The 17,649-nt window shown below is 34.3% G+C and overlaps 1 protein-coding gene across 13 annotated transcripts in view; it reads left to right on the top strand.

The window, feature by feature from the left end:
* LOC128243840 (1-phosphatidylinositol 4,5-bisphosphate phosphodiesterase gamma-1-like) overlaps positions 1–17,328 on the top strand; it is a 101,739-nt gene extending 84,411 nt beyond the window's left edge. For 7 of the 13 annotated variants that reach the window (XM_052961819.1, XM_052961818.1, XM_052961817.1 and 4 more), the window contains 2 exons: positions 10,079–10,222; positions 12,496–17,328. In XM_052961819.1, the coding sequence (XP_052817779.1) occupies positions 10,079–10,214 (136 nt within the window). In that variant the 3' untranslated portion in view covers positions 10,215–10,222; positions 12,496–17,328. Of the gene's footprint in view, positions 1–1,785; positions 1,812–3,757; positions 3,806–9,047; positions 9,109–10,078; positions 10,223–10,495; positions 10,517–12,495 lie in introns of all 13 variants that reach the window. The other 6 variants (XM_052961815.1, XM_052961816.1, XM_052961823.1 and 3 more) reach the window with 6 other exon arrangements.
* Positions 17,329–17,649: the final 321 nt, after the last annotated feature.

Here is a 17,649-nt window from a genome sequence, read left to right as displayed (position 1 = left end):
TATGTCCAGTTACAGTGCATTTGTTTCTGAGATTTATGTTTGTTTATATTTAGGGCTATTCCAGTAAAACATAATTATAAACCCCAGGGGGAAGGCAATTATTTAAATAGTATATAGGTGGGTGTCTTTTTTTTTGCTAATTTGGATCCCACAAGGATGCTTCTGTAGGGGGGATGGCATAATTTAAAAGTTCCTTCCCCCTCGGGGTTATATGTTAAAAAATGGAACAGCCCTTAGTTTGCAAGTCTTTTTATCTTCGAAAAAGTCACTGTGGTTTCATCAGCTGCCATGATGGAGGTGTTTTGCAAAAATGATGATGTCGGCCACATTTCATATTAAAAAATTACATAAGAACGCAAAAGTTATGCAGAACAAATAAACAATGAGGAGATGGGTATTTGGTCCTAGTAACATCATTCTGACAAAATCTGACTAGAATGAGTTGTGTTTCTTAAAGCTGCACTTTTACAGATTGACTGTTTTGACAACTTTTTATTATTTTTTGTCTTTGAATGAGCCAATTTTTGCCAGGAAACCAGTGAAATAAAACTACTGCCAAAAGATCAGATCACAGTTTTTATATACATATATTCACATATTTATATATGAAAATTGAAGTTTTATGGCTAAAGCGTTACTTAGGCATTAAATGTTTTGATTATTTGCGGCAGTTTACCCAACTAAAGTCTGTTGTATTGGGGGTTATCTTTTATGACTGCATTGAAGGTATTTATGTCAAAATAAGCCAATTCTGAGACAAAAAAAAGTAGTTTCAAAATTGACAATCTGTGAAAAGTGCAGCTTTGAACAACTTAGTAAAACAGACAACTGTTTGAGCCCACTTTTTTGTTCTCCCATGTATTTTAGATAAATTACGTATTACATCTGCATCAGCTACGCCCCTGACCTTACTAAATTTAGTTTTACATTGTTTTTATTAATAATAATAAATCTTGTGTTCAATTATTTGGAATTTTGATTTCTTTGCTTCATTTATTTCATAAAACAGTTTTTCTGACATAAAATTATTATAAATTATATATACATATTTTTTTTATTTCAATATAATGTTTCCTTTAAAAAATGTATTTTCACTAATTTATAACACATTTTGACTAGCAGAAATTTACATTTAATTGTTTGGACATTTTATTTGGTCATTTAGTGCAATCATAACAATTTCTATGACTTAATATAGTAAAAAAATATTTGGCTTTTTTAAGCAAGTATTATCTTTATCTTTCCCCCATATATTATTAATTATTATCATCCAATAACATAGCACATTCACTTAAAATTGCCAATAACATTCTTGCCCAAACACAGTGTATTGTATAGTGCTGTATACTTAAATTTACCCCAGCAATGCCACATCAGAAACACTATCAAATAATACCATGGGGAAAAAGTCTTTATCTGGATTATGTAGAGGTGTTGTCAGAGCCCTAGTGTTGTTGCTGTCATCATTTTCATGCAAAAAAATGTTATCGTAGTTAAGAAATATTTTAAATAAAAAATGTTTTAACATTGTCGCCTGAAACTTAGTACACATGGACTGGTACCAGTGAAAATATGCGTATGAGAAGCAAGGCCACAAACTTGACAACAATTACATTCAAGGTCAAACAACAGCCTTTCTCAGGGTTTTCATGAATGTGACAGGGGCGGGCTCAACATTGTTGGCATTTCCCTGACAAACATCTAATATATAATTTAAATCATTATTTTGAATAATGTACAGTGTGTATTTAAGTATTATATTATAATGTATATGTGGTCAAACAGAGGGTATCGCTAAGAACAGAACTGTTGTAAGTAACAAAAAACCAAAGGCTAGATTGTGCTGTGACAAGAGTGTATTGTCTAGTTCTCTAGGTTGAGGGGTTGTGAAATGCTACTTGTACTGTATGTGTAAATGTTAGCTTGACTATTCGAAGAATAAGGAGAGCTATCCTAGTCACCCGAGCGTCGGCGTAACCACTTATGTTAAAGTTTGCGTACCACCTCAAATATTCCATTGTCCAATGACATATGACTTTGAAACTTTGCACACTTGTTCACCATCATGCCCCCAACCTGTACAGAGGAGAAGGTTACTCTATCAAGCATTTTGACAAGATTATGCCCCTTTCTCGACTTAGAATTTACATTAAAGTTTGCGTACCACCTCTAATATTTTCAAAGTCCATTGACATCTGGCTTTGAAACTTTGCAAGCTTGTTCACCATCATGCCCCCAACCTGTACACAGGAGGAGGTCACTGTATCAAGCATTTTGACAGAATTATGCCCCTTTTTCAACTTAGAATTTACATTAAAGTTTGCGTACCACCTCAAATATTTTCCAATTCAATTTATGTAAATATCTCAGCACATCATGTATTGCATTGAAATCTAATCTAACAGTGATCCATGCATGTTTCACCAAAACATTTCAATCCATACACCGAAAAGCGGCGGAATAGTCGAGCGCGCTGTCTCTATGACAGCTCTTGTTTATTGCCTTGTCATCCAGATATATGTAAATGTATTTATATTTGTAAGGGTAGCTAAACATACAGGTGTAGTGTTGCAAACTTAAACTTGTAAGAATGGCTACACATATAGGAGGTATAGCAAACTTACGCTTGTTATAGAGTGGCTACCCATATAAGAGATGTAGCCCACTTATAATTATTAGAGTAGCTACACATACAGACAGCTACAAATACAGGCAGCTACACATACAGGAACCTACACATACAGGCAGCTACACATACAGGAAGCTATACATATAAGAAGAAACACATACAGGGAGCTACACATACAGGGAGCTACACATACATGATGCTACATATACATGAAACTACACATACAGGTAGAAACACATACAGGAAGCAACAGATACATGTAGCTACACATTAAGGCAGCTACACATACAAGAAGATACATATAAATGAAGCTACACATACAGGAAGCTACACTTACAGGTAGCTACATACACATGAAGCTGCACATACAGGCAGCTACACTTACAGGTAGCTACACATACATGAAGCTACACATACAGGTAGCTACACATACAGGCAGCTACACATTTAGGTAGCTACACATACAGAAAGTTACACATACAGGCAGCTACACTTACAGGTAGGTACACATACAGGAAGTGTTACATTCTTAAACATATAGTAGCTGCACAAACAGGAATTGTTACACATACAGGCAGTGTTCCAAACTTATACTTGTAAGGGTAGCTACACATACAGGAAAGTGTTAACATGACATATTTAAGTAAATTATTATATGTGATTAGACAATGTATGTTAGTATAAGTCTTAATAAAATGTCTGTCTGTCATATAGTTTTTCACAACCTCTCATTCTTCTTGTCTGATGGAACCTTCCCTTTTCTTGCTTCAACTATGCCAGTTAAATGATGGATATTATTGTTCATCTGATCAACAAAGAAATGAGCAAATCTCTTCAAAAAATTTTTGAATGAGCTTAACTGTAGAAAGGTTTTATATGTATGGTATACTTTAGTTATTTCAAGAAAAAATCACCCCTAGTGTACTTGGAAAAAAAAAGGATATAAAAAATTTAGTTTTCTTTATAGAATCTGTAATGTGATGTGATGAACCAAATGATGTCTAATAATAGTACCATTCGTAAAGCGAATTTCATTATTTACTATTTATCTTTTGTCTTAAATAACATACGATAGACATACTAAAATTTCTAGGAAAGTAATAACCAAACCACCATTATAATATTCAGGTCAACTCGCAGGAAATATTACAACCGCTCTTGTGTGACCACAGTGTGGTAATTAGTTTATATCACGCTTCACAATGCTATATTCCACTATATATCACGGGCTTTTTATTTCCCTAGCTCATTGCGGGACATCGCAAAATGTTATTACTCGGAACATACATGCCAAATTTTTATTTGCCCTATTCAGGGGAAGTTTGCTAGAACTCTGCAAATGTTTTTAAACCAGGGGATTTAAGGGAAGCTTGCTTTCAAACCAGAGGATTTGGTGAAGGGGGAATAAGCATTCAATTAAGGGGATTTGGGGTTTACCTAAGCAGGGGGATTTTGCTTTCAAATGAGAAGATATGTAATTTACCTGAGCTGGGAAACTTGTTTTCTAGCCAGAGGATTTTAGGTGTTACCTGAGCAGGGGGAATTCCCTTGCAAACAAGGGTATTAAAAGGTGTGCCTGAGCTGGGAGACTTTGCTTTAAAGCTAGGGGATTAAAGGTTTACTTGAGCTGGGAGAATTTGCTTTTGAGTTAGGGGATTAAAGGTTTCCTTAAGCTGGGAGAATTTGCATTTGAGCTAGGGGATTAAAGGTTTACTAGAGATGGGAGAAAATGCTTTTAAACCAGGGTATTAAAGGTTTACCTGAGCTGGGAGACTAAGCTTTTAAACGAGGTTATTAAAGGTTTACTTAAACTGGGAGAATTTGCTTTTAAGCCCATGGATTAAAGGTTTACTTGAGCTGGGAGAATTTGCTTTTGAGTTAGGGGATTAAAGGTTTACTTAAGCTGGGAGAATTTGCTTTTAAACCAGGGGATTGAAAGTTTACTTGAGCTGGGTGAATTTGCTTTTAAATCAGGGGATTCAAGGTTTACCCGAGCAGGGGGAATTTGGTTTCAAATCAGTGTTTTTGAGTGGGGATTGCTTTTATAATAACAAACCACAGACAGTAATTTTCCCAGGGTAGGATATTTGGCATGTAAACTTATTAAATGGATATGCTAATGGTTTATTATATACAGTAAGAATTATAGAGGTGTATATTTGGTTGAAGTGTATTAATTATCTATTTAATGTAATCATACCATATTTGGGGTTTACTTCAGCAGGGGGATTTTGCTTTCAAATGAGCAGATACATAATTTACCTGAGCTGGGAAACTTGTTTTCTAGCCAGGGGATTTGAGGTGTTACCTGAGCAGGGGGAATTCCCTTGCAAACAAGGGTATTAAAAGGTGTGCCTGAGCTGGGATACTTTGCTTTAGAGCTAGGGGATTAAAGGTTTACTTGAGCTGGGAGACTATGCTTTTAAACCAGGGGATTAAAGGTTTACTTGAGCTGGGAGAATTTGCTTTTGAGCTAGGGGATTAAAGGTTTATTTGAGCTGGGAGACTTTGCTTTTGAGCTGGGGATTAAAGGTTTACTTGAGCTGGGAGACTTTGCTTTTGAGCTGGGGATTAAAGGTTTACTTGAGCTGGGAGACTTTGCTTTTGAGCTAGGGGATTAAAGGTTTACTTGAGCTGGGAGAATTTGCTTTTGAGCTAGGGGATTAAAGGTTTATTTGAGCTGGGAGACTTTGCTTTTGAGCTGGGGATTAAAGGTTTACTTGAGCTGGGAGACTTTGCTTTTGAGCTAGGGGATTAAAGGTTTACTTGAGCTGGGAGACTTTGCTTTTAAACCAGGGGATTAAAGGTTTACTTAAGCTGGGAGAATTTGCTTTTGAGCTAGGGGGTTAAAGGTTTACTGGAGCAGGGAGAATTTGCTTTTAAATCAGGGTATTTAAGGTTTACTTAAGCTGGGAGAATTTGCTTTTAAGCCCCGGGATTAAAGGTTTACTTGAGCTGGGAGAATTTGCTTTTAAGCCAGGGGAATAGAGGTTTACTTAAGCTGGGATAATTTGCTTTTGAACCAGGGGATTAAAGGTTTACCTGAGCTGGGAGACTAAGCTTTTAAACCAGGGGATTGAAAGTTTACTTGAGCTGGGTGAATTTGCTTTTAAATCAGGGGATTCAAGGTTTACCCCAGCAGGGGGAATTTGGTTTCAAATCAGTGTTTTTGAGTTGGAATTGCTTTTATAATAACAAACCACAGACAGTAATTTTCCCAGGGTAGGATATTTGGCATGTAAACTTATTAAATGGATATGCTAATGGTTTATTATATACAGTAAGAATTATAGAGGTGTATATTTGGTTGAAGTGTATTAATTATCTATTTAATGTAATCATACCATATTTGGGGTTTACTTCAGCAGGGGGATTTTGCTTTCAAATGAGCAGATACATAATTTACCTGAGCTGGGAAACTTGTTTTCTAGCCAGGGGATTTGAGGTGTTACCTGAGCAGGGGGAATTCCCTTGCAAACAAGGGTATTAAAAGGTGTGCCTGAGCTGGGATACTTTGCTTTAGAGCTAGGGGATTAAAGGTTTACTTGAGCTGGGAGACTATGCTTTTAAACCAGGGGATTAAAGGTTTACTTGAGCTGGGAGAATTTGCTTTTGAGCTAGGGGATTAAAGGTTTATTTGAGCTGGGAGACTTTGCTTTTGAGCTGGGGATTAAAGGTTTACTTGAGCTGGGAGACTTTGCTTTTGAGCTAGGGGATTAAAGGTTTACTTGAGCTGGGAGAATTTGCTTTTGAGCTAGGGGATTAAAGGTTTATTTGAGCTGGGAGACTTTGCTTTTGAGCTGGGGATTAAAGGTTTACTTGAGCTGGGAGACTTTGCTTTTGAGCTAGGGGATTAAAGGTTTACTTGAGCTGGGAGACTTTGCTTTTAAACCAGGGGATTAAAGGTTTACTTAAGCTGGGAGAATTTGCTTTTGAGCTAGGGGGTTAAAGGTTTATTGGAGCAGGGAGAATTTGCTTTTAAATCAGGGTATTTAAGGTTTACTTAAGCTGGGAGAATTTGCTTTTAAGCCCCGGGATTAAAGGTTTACTTGAGCTGGGAGAATTTGCTTTTAAGCCAGGGGAATAGAGGTTTACTTAAGCTGGGATAATTTGCTTTTGAACCAGGGGATTAAAGGTTTACTTGAGCTGGGAGAAGTTTCTTTCAATCCAGGGGATTAGTGGTTTACTGAAGCTGGGAGACTTTGCTTTTAAACCAGGGAACTAAAGGTTAATCTAAGCTGGAAGACTTTGCTTTTAAGCCGGGGATTAAAGGTTTACTCAAGCTGGGAGACTTTGCTTTCAAACCAGGGGGTTGAAAGTTTAATTGAGCTGGGTGAATTTACTTTCAAATCAGGGGATTCAAGGTTTACCCGAGCAGGGGGAATTTGGTTTCAAATCAGTGTTTTTGAGTGGGGATTGCTTTTATAATAACAAAGCACAGACAGTAATTTTCCCAGGGTAGGATATTTGGCATGTATACTTATTAAATGGATATGCTAATGGTTTATTATATACAGTAAGAATTATAGAGGAGTATATTTGGTTGAAGTGTATTAATTATCTATTTTATGTAATCATACCATATTTAATACCAGCTGTAACTGTGTGCAGTTTTAACTTGTACTTTTTTCAAAGGAAAAGAAGACCGTGGCTATTGTGATAACCTAAGTGTTGATGCCTCAATGTATTAAAAACAAAAACATATTGAAGTGAAACTTGAAACACAATTGTCACCAGAGAAAATATGTTCATGTACAGCAAGGCAGATACTCTGATTTTAATATATAATGAGTTAAGCCCCTTGTTCTAATGAAAAAAAGTTTTACTGGTGAAACTGAGTATAAGCTAAAATAAGTATTCATAAGTCAAGTACTAAATTAAATACTGATTTTTAGCTCCACCGGCCGAAGGCCATGGAGCTTATGTCGTCACAGATTGTCCGTCGTGAGTTCGTGCGTGCATGCGTGCGTGCGTGCGTAAACTTTTACTTTAAACGACATCTCCTCTGAAACTGATAAGCGGATTTTGACAAAACTTCACAGGAATGTTCCTTTGGTGGTCCTTTACCAAAATTGCTCAAATGGTTCCGGTCCATTGCACAATATGGCCGCCAGAGCTAAAAATAGCAAAATCTTTAAACGACATCTCCTCTGAAACGGTTTGGCAGATTTTGATGAAACTTGACAGTAATGTTCCTTGGGTGGTCCTTTATTAAAATTGCTCAAATGGTTCTGGTCCATTGCACAATATGGCCGCCACAGCTAAAAATAGCAAAATCTTTAAACGACATCTTCTCTGAAACGGATAGGCAGATTTTGATGAAACTTGACAGAATTGTTCCTTGGGTGGTCCTTAACCAAAATTGCTCAAATGGTTCCGGTCCGCTGCACAACATGGCTGCCAGGGCAAAAAAATAGAAAAACCTTTAAAGAACATCTTCTCAGAAACCGATGATCAGATTTTGATGAAACTTGACAGAAATGTTCCTTGGGTGGTCATTAACCAAAATTTGTTAAATGGTTCCAGTCCACTGCACACCATGGCTGCCAGAGCTAAAAAATAAAAAAAACTTTATACGACTTGTCGTCGAAACCGATGACCTTTTTTCGATAAAACTTGACAGAAATGTTTGTTTGGTGCTCCTTTACTCAAATTGCCCAAATCATTTCGGTCCACTGCACAACATGGCAGCCAGAGCTATTAAAGTAAAAAAAATATTTAAATAACTTCTCCTCAAAAATTGATGATTGTATTTCTATGAAACTTGACGAAAATGTTCGTTAGGTGGTCTTTGCTTGAACCTTTTGGCCAGTGGAGCACAGGCACTGATGTGCCTCTTGTTTATCATCAACATTTCAGCACCAGATAATTTTATTTATATTGTTAAGAATTTGTTTGTAACTTTTATTTTCAACAGGTACATATAAGATCGTTTGGTGAAACCTAAAACTAAAAATTGTTGTGCAATTAAAACATGTTATTAAATTGTCTGGAAATATGGTACATGTATTACGTAATGGTTAACGTTTTAGTATATTAACTTACAAATAAATTAGTTTGATGGTTTGATGCGAAAGGTTTGCATAATTATTGATGTTGTGTAAGTACATTCTTACAATATTTTAGTGGTCTACATTATATAATGTTAACTACCCGATATTTGGGCCAGCCCCTGTTTATATCTACTGCTTCAACTGATAAAAATTAATAACTGCTGACTGCTGATGAACGGATATAAATGTATTGGTAAACTTAAGAAATATTGCCTTATCATTGGACAAAATGTAATGTTGACCACTAAAGGGTGTTAATGCTTTGAAATGCACGTGCTTAGACTAAATTTAGAAAATGTTTTTATCAAGAATAATTAAGAGTTTTAATTTATTTAGTGAAATATGAAAGTTTCTGAATTACATAGGATTGACAGCGTCATCTACTACTAAGTCTCCTCCAGTGTATTTTCATTAATGCATTAATGGGTAAGGAATTATGCCGTCGTAATATAAGCTGAGCTGTTTACTATCATATATTTTGCTTTAAGATATAGCTTTAAAATAACTGCTATTCAATCTGCTTGACACAATTATATACTAATTTTAGAACAGGGTTTTTGAAATAAAAAAAAATTGCCTTTGGAAATTGGCTGCTATCTCCTTTGCAATGATTTCCTGTTAGACGTGAGTGACGATATCTGCCAACATGGACGAAAAGTAGATTAATATCAGCAATGATCACTTTATGAAATATACTTTTACACGCATTTAAGCAATACTTTTTAGGTTTTATTAATTTAAGTTTTTTTTTTTAAATAAAAAAAAAAGACGTTTTCAATTTTTTTAATGATCTTACCTTGTAGTCAGCATCATGTGATAATGTGTTATGTTTACTGTAAAACAAAGGCAAGCAATAGCTGTGTAGGGTTTTGTTAAATATCATACAGAGCCAATTGTAAAACATGTTTTAGTGTCTCCTTTGAAGAAGGGAAGCATTCTTAATACAATACGATGTGGAAAAGTATTGTCTTTTACTAAGCCAAGCTTGACTGTTGCTGAGGATTGTTCTAGGTAACTTACGAAGTGAATGAATTGAAATCTAATATAATATTATTTATGTGCAAAATCATTATGATACTGTGTAAGCCTGTCTGTTTGAAGAAAAAATTATGTTATAGCCTTGTTGTCAGCATCGGCATCCCACAAAAATAGTTAAAGCTATTCAAATAAAGCTTGGTATGCACCTTGCAAGGAGATTGTTCATGTAAAGCAAGGCCCATAACTCTGTCTTAAATTATGAGTTATGCCTCTTGTTGGACTGAACAAACCAAAGACAACCAAACAAGACCCGGATAAGTGTTGCCATTCTCATCTCAGCTCTCTTGATTACAAAATAAATTAACTATTGACATTTCCGGGTGCCACTTTAATTTTTGCCCTAATTTGCTCTTTATAGAGGAGGGGATTTCAGCTATCTCATCCAGGGCCACATTTCAAACTCAATGTGGAATGAGTCCGCATTGTACCAGTCTAGAAGGGCAACGCTTACCAGTTTGTCGGAAGATTCGCTGTATCAAGAAGACTTAGAATGAGATAAATAGTCAGACATATACATTCAAGCCTTGCATTGTTTATGTACTGGTATATCTGAAATTCTTTGACCATGTATGGAGTTGAATGGGTTTCCTTTCAAACTCTAGGCTTTCCAGTGACAAAAAATGGGAGGCGGACAAAATTCCCCTGTGCAAAATCCCTCCCACTCATTTTTTGTATAGGTGGACATAATTCTCCCTATCAATTTTTCAAGGCGGACATAATCCCTCCTATCATTTTAACAAGGCGGACATAATCTTCCTCATCATTTTTTTTCTAGGCAGATAAAACACCCCCAAAGGTTTTTATATAGTTTTATTATCTACTGCATGGCTTTCCTAAAGATTACAGCTTTGCTTAAATTCCTAAAAAGGGTAACTTAAGCCTTAATTTTTCTTTGAAGTTTTTAAGTTCACATTTTCTGTCAAGGAACATGCAATTAATTTCCTCTATTTAGCGGTACTGGTGTGTGTCTTTTTGAGAAGCCTTCGTGCTGAATAAAAATGTTTTTCACCCTTTAAGCCAACTTTTTAAAATCCACTAAATTTGATCAGTTATTTATCAACTAACGGAAAGCCTGTGAATGATGAATCAGCAATCAGTATCTACTGCATTATAGCTGTTTACAACCCCTGGTGTATAAAGTCAATAAAATGGTCCAGTGAACATATGGATTAACTACCCGAAAGCCTGTGATTGACCAATCAGCAATCAGTATCTGCTGCATTATAGCTGTATACATCCTCTGGTGTATAAAGTCAATGAAATGGTCCAATGAACACATGGATTAACTACCCTTAGGCCTGTGAATGTCCAATCAGCAATCAGTATCTGCTGCATTACAGCTGTATACATCCCCTGGTGTATAAAGTCAATAAAATGGTCCAATGAACACAAGGCTACACTCGACAAATGCACAATTTTTGGCAAGAATGAGGGATTTTTGTTTCTCGTAATTGGTAGTCGTGAAAAGCGTCCAAAATGGACCATTTTCTTTTTTTTAATAAGGCATACCTGGACACTTAACCCCAAAAAGAATGCAACTTGTTCTGATTAATAATAATCCCATCGGAGCCATTAAAGAACACCTGGTCTGTTCTACTGATGTCATGCATATAAAGTTAACCCCACCCACACCCGAACACAACATTTGGAGGCTGAATTATTTCAGAAAAATCCTAAAAAATAAACCCTCATTAATGTTGTCAGAAGTTGCTGGAAAGCCTGATACTTTATAATATTATGTATTATATTATTATTATTATAATTATTATATTATATAACAGTTGCTCTGAATTTCTCTTCATTTCAAGGTTATGAACTTTGTTCCTTTTTAGCTTTTTAGTCTAAAATAAGGAGAATGTATTACATGTTTGTTACTTTCTTTTCTGGTGTATGGGCCCCAAATTCTCGAAACAGGTTAAGTCCCTTAGACCAGGATTACGCTTAACTCACTATCTTTGTTTAAGGTATAATTTCTCCAATATTTACATTCTTGAGAGCTTTTTGACTTAGAATTAATTTAATGATTATTACAATATTTAGTAAATTCAAGATTAAATAACTTATTTGGTTGAATGAAATAAGCTTACCTTACTTGTTACACTTAAGAACTTTGAAGAAATTTGGGCCGGGTCTTCCTATATTGCTGCATGTTCATGTCTTGTCTCATATTTTTATTAAAATATGTCATTATGTGAATGGATCTGAAGGTTCTTGTCAGAAGGTGGAGTGGGTTTTTTTCAGAAATATTTCCCTTCTTTTTGTGCATGATTAAGTCTTCAAAATAGATCAATCTGTTTTATATCACACAAATATGATATTGATCAATTACTGTTATGTTTCATAAAAAATATATTATTTTAGCATCAATTATATTCTCAAATAAATCTTCATTTTACTTCATAAATCTATAATCATTGCAAATGCAAACTCTTTCCATTATTCTAATACAATTAAGTAAGAACTAATGTCATTTAAAATCCACATCAACTTAGGCCATACCAAGTTGATTCTATGTTTAACATTGAATTGTTTTCATTCTAAAGGCTGAAAACCTATTGTCAAAACATCATTTAACATAGAATCAATTTGGGTAATGTTCATGTAATATTTTTCTCTATCAGGACATAGTTAATTGTTCATTGTAACATTGCTTTTAAGTCAGTATGTTTATATATATATTTATCAATGGTACCATTTGTTTTAAAATATTTTGATTTATACTTTTTGTCCAATTAATTATATTTATTTTAAAATATTTTCTTTTATGTATTTCAGAAGTACAACAAGGCAGAAAGTCGTGTATCGTCGGACCTCAACTAGTTGAAAATAGACAAAAACTAGGTGAAAAAAAACTCTCAAGCTGTCTCTGTAGCATTAGACGATAACAATAAGTTCATTGTGTAGAAAATCCATTTCTGCGACTCCGGGGATGTCATTGGTATCACCTCGATAATATCTTCGGATGATGATGTCATATTCTCTTATACTGAGTATTCAGATCTATAAATAAGGATGTCAATAAGGTTTACTGCCATGTGACCATTTAGCAATCATGTTCTGCCTTGTGACCTTTGGTAAATTACTTCATACATTGTGACCATAGGTTGATTATTCTGTTATGTGTTCCAATGAGGAGAAAGAAAAACAGGTTACTTTATACTAGAAATATCAGTGTTTACAAAATATGTTTGGTCACCCAAATTGCTGGATTATCTAGACAACGTTTCGTCCAAGTCTTGACACAACATAATTATATTGTATGCATAAACTTGTGTATCATCCTTGTGTTTCCCTGCCAGAAATGTTAACTAATGTTGACCATGTTAGCACAAGCATCATTTTAGGTGTTTAACTGTTATATAACATTTGTTTTTTACTACAAATTTAGATTTTTCTGTCCTGCCATATGAATTTTTTTACTCTGTCCAAGATGAAAGACGTAGTTAAGTTTGGGACCATTGAATGTACAGTATGGCGTATTTAGTTCATGTTTCTGTCTTTATGTTCGAGTTCAATCAAGTTTATTCTGTGCTGTTTTTTACCCAATTTTTATGTCGTCTTTTCAATAATATTCGGAATATGTAGGGGTGAGTGATTTCAAGGCTTGATTATTTTTTAGCAATGTCAATTTTGAAAACAAAAATGTTATAAATATTAATTCATTAGGGGATTGGCTTTCAGCCATTCCAGTTTTTAAACGAAATGGAGAATTTGATTTTTCTTTATTTTGCCCGCTTGCTCCAATTCTTCCGGCCCAAATTCCTACAAATATGAAATATAATTTGGGTGGCCTAATAGATCGAAATCATTATATCTATTTTAGATTTTGGTAGGGGAAACATAAAGAAGAGTTTTCTAGGTATTTTTTTTCATAGACAGTTTGACAGCTCTGTAGAGCCTAAATTGTACAAATTGTAACTTTGAGACTTAAAATAGAGTTTGTCTTCTTAATATTTAGAGCATTAAATCCACAATACTTGATACAGAATTCAGTTCTTCCAAATTGTAAAGAATCAATGCTTCAAGTCCACCGGAAATATTTTTAAAGCAATCTGAAAGGTTTGCCTGTTGAAAAAAAAATATTTGCCTGTCTGAAACAGAAGTTAATCAGCTTAAAATACTGTGAATTGAAATTGTTGAAAAAAGAAAGAAAAACATGTAAAGTTTTATCTAAAATGGTTGTGTATACACATGTTCGAAGGTACTTAGGGTTCGCTCTCAAAATATGTTTTGTGTCACAATATTTTTATTTTGAAGCATAATGCTTCAAATACACTAATGTGAATGTTTGTCGACATTGTTGATCTTGTCAAGTTTTCTAAAAGTATGATCCATTGGCTATGACATTATTTACTTTCTAGTGACATGTAAAAAAAAATTAAAGGCCCCTCTGTTAATCAAATTACAAGGAAATGTTTGTTTTTGAGTGAATGCAAAAAATTGTCTAACAGTCCATCATTTACGAGAAAAACTGCCATACAAAAGCATTATTTGCCGATCATGTCCGGCAGACTTGAACATTTCGGGAAGAATGTGATGGCTTTTTGTTTTTCATAGAACTTTTATTTTCCCAACCTTGAAGTAACACAAAGACAATTGTTCTGATGCAAGTCAAGGTCAATGAAGTGACCCAGTTATTTGTTCGCAGGAGTGTAGCATATTTTTGATTATATGTGCACTAGCAGTTTTAACAAAACAGTTGTACCGTATGTTGATTCTTGTATTTTTATATGAAACTTTAGTTGAAATAACAATGAATTTTGAAAAGCAATAATTTGTTAATGTCCGTTAAACAAAATAAAAATGTTGTGATTTGTTTTCGTTTGTCCAAAAACTTTTTTATGATATGATTTGCCAAATATCAAGTGATGATGATTATTATTAGAGTATTATACTGTTAAAGTATGTTATAATTGTCAATCAAAACACCTCTTACATCTCCGCAATACCACGAACCTCGAAGTCATATAAGACTGCTGACAAAAAATTAGATCACAGATTTTTATATTTAAGTTAAAATATTGATGTTTTATGCATTTTTAGAACGGAAATATGAAAATCTGCAATCTGATTTTTTGTCAGCAATCTTTTATCATTGGTTTGCAGATATTTACGCAAAATTTTGCTCTTTCCAAGACAAAAAATAAAAATTAAAAATATTTGTCAAAACGTTCAATCTGTGAGAGTGCAGCTTTAAAGACTTATGTGCTTGATTAAAATAACTACGCGATCTTGTTGCAATGTGGTGAAATATAAAAAGATCTTACATTGCAAAATGGTCCATATACATTCGAGGTTGTTTCGAAGGAAAATGGCCGAGGTGTTTTGATTGTATAATTGTGTGTTGTCTTATTTGTTTATTATTGTATTGTACATTTTGTCCATAAAGTGCTTTATAAGGATATACATATTGTTCATGAAGTACTTTTATACATTTTGCCCATAGAGTGCTCTGTGAAATATCACAAAAACATACAGTCATTAAGTGCTTTTGTATGTTTTGTCTATAAATTGCTTTGTAAGATATTATTTGTACAGTTTTAATATAGAACCTAACCAAATATATCCGAAGTCAGACATAAATTGCCATGCTCCTATCACTATTTTCATGCCCAGTTTAATACAATTAAGACAATTCTTTACCTTTAATATTTCTTCACCTTTAATATTACACATAATAATTAAGTGCTCCAAAAGTTGTACAGAAACTATGTTAATCAAACTTAAACCATTCTATTTATAGGGCAAAATATTTGTACCACTAACCAGTTATGCTCTTTTAATAATATAATTGTGCATTCTTTTGTTATTCAAAATTAGGTTGGCACCAAAGATGCTAAAAATGATGAAGTTGTGTTTATCCGGGGTTCTTATGCACCAGTCAATTTTAACCACAGCCCCCCCAGGTCCGGGGAATAGGGGGGACTTTGACTTTGGGTCTAGCCAAGCACGGGCAAAATCCCCGCCCTGTGGGAATGAACTGCTGGTAAAACCCCCGCCAAATGCCCCCGCACCCCAGGGACTCTAAGTAAGGCCCATTCCCTGCTATATTTGGCACGAAGACAAAACCACCGCATTCACCCGGCACTGCGGAGCCACCTGGAAGTAAAAAACACGGCCCATTTCGCCAGCTATCCCCTGTTTACCCCCGGACCTGGGGGGGGGGGGGTTACAATTGACTGGTGCATGATCTTCAGGATTGATGCAGAAATCGGGATTGAGAGCTCGGACTTGTGCATCAACAATGGTGATGAATATAAATGACTATGGAAAACAAACCTTCAACATGCTTTTGGCATGAATTCCTTGTACACACAGAACCTTGATATATTTTAAGATTAACAATTGTCAGCTGTAAGAACCACTGACTTACACTCATAAGTTTTTCATTTCAGATTGATGATTTTCCCAATATGAAATCAAATCTAATAAGTGTTCAATTTGTTTGATAAATTGTTCATGCTTGCGCCAGAAAATGCACAGATCAAATACATGACCATAACATTTTGGGCAACTGTCTGCAAACTGTAGGACCATTTTATTATGAATATGAACTGTTGATATCCATAATCTGAAAGCACACAAAGAATTGCCATAATTGTAGTCAGTATTAGATTGAATGTCAACTGCTGAGTACTGAATGATGTTCAACATTATGAGATAAGATTCTATAATACTCACTTCATTGTTAAAGCTGCATTCTCACAGATTGATTTTTTTGACAATTTTTTTGTCTTGGAATGAGCCAATTTTTTGCATAAATGTCTGGCAACCAGTGATATAAGACTGCTGACAAAAGAGGCTAAAAGCCTAACTAACGCTTTAAGAAAATTGAAATTTTCGGTAGTTTAACAATCAATTGAGATCTTTTCTATTGCGAGTTATCTTATATGACTAAATTGAAAGCACGGATGCCAAAATGAGCTGATTCTGAGACAACAAACAATAAAATGGTCAAAACTGTCAATTTGTGTGAGTGCAGCTTGAAAGCTTCACTCTCACAGATTTACCATTTTTACAACTATTTTATTTTTTGTCTTGGAAAGAGCAAATTTTTGCGTAAATATCTGCAAACCAATGATGAAAGATTGCTGACAAAAGATCAGATCGCAGATTTTCATATTTCCGTTCGAAAAATTAATGTTTTATGGCCTTAACTGTTACTATATAACAGTTTAGGAAAAATGCATGAAACATCAATTTTTGAACTTAAATATAAGACTATACGATCCAATTTTTGTCAGTAGTCTTATATAACTGGTTTCCATGCACTTTCGCAAAAATTGGCTCGTTCCAAGACAAAAAATGAAAAAGTTGTCAAAACGTTCAATCTGTGAGAGCGCAGCTTTAAAATAAATGTAAAGGTAATGTGATAACAATTTAAGATCCAGCCAAACTCTTTATATCTACTTATATTATCATACTTACAAAATGTTAATAATTTCTTGAATTATTTTTTTTAGTTTATTAATTTCTTTGCTTTTTAAGGCATTTTATATTATATTGTTTTCTTCCTTGCATTTTGTATATCTGTCCAAATATTAGAAACATTGTATATATATTATGTATATGAAATTCTTACTGATTAAAGACTCCTTGTTATGTCCAGTGGTAGTTTGTTGTATATGTGAAAATCTTGAGATGGCTACAAGATTTGATGTGTGTATGAGGGGGTCCCAGGTAATTGTAGAATTTGTCAATATTTTAGTGTGACTTTTCCAAGTATAAGGAGTTAAAGTAAAAAATCTCCGCAAAAACTAAAGTATTGCATTGGAACTAATAAGACAAGTTTTCCTAACCATCCAACCTGTTGAATTTAAGTTAAGTAAAATAACTCTTATCTTTGATATAATGCAAATTATGGCCCTTTTTATTTCAAAAACAAAAGTACATATCTATGCAAATATGTCTTGTTTTGCATTGAAACTA

This window comes from Mya arenaria, chromosome 8 (genome assembly GCF_026914265.1).
Source record: "Mya arenaria isolate MELC-2E11 chromosome 8, ASM2691426v1".
NCBI lineage: Eukaryota > Metazoa > Mollusca > Bivalvia > Myida > Myidae > Mya > Mya arenaria.
The sequence above is the reverse complement of the archived record's forward strand: the minus strand, read 5'-3'. Positions and strand labels throughout refer to the sequence as shown.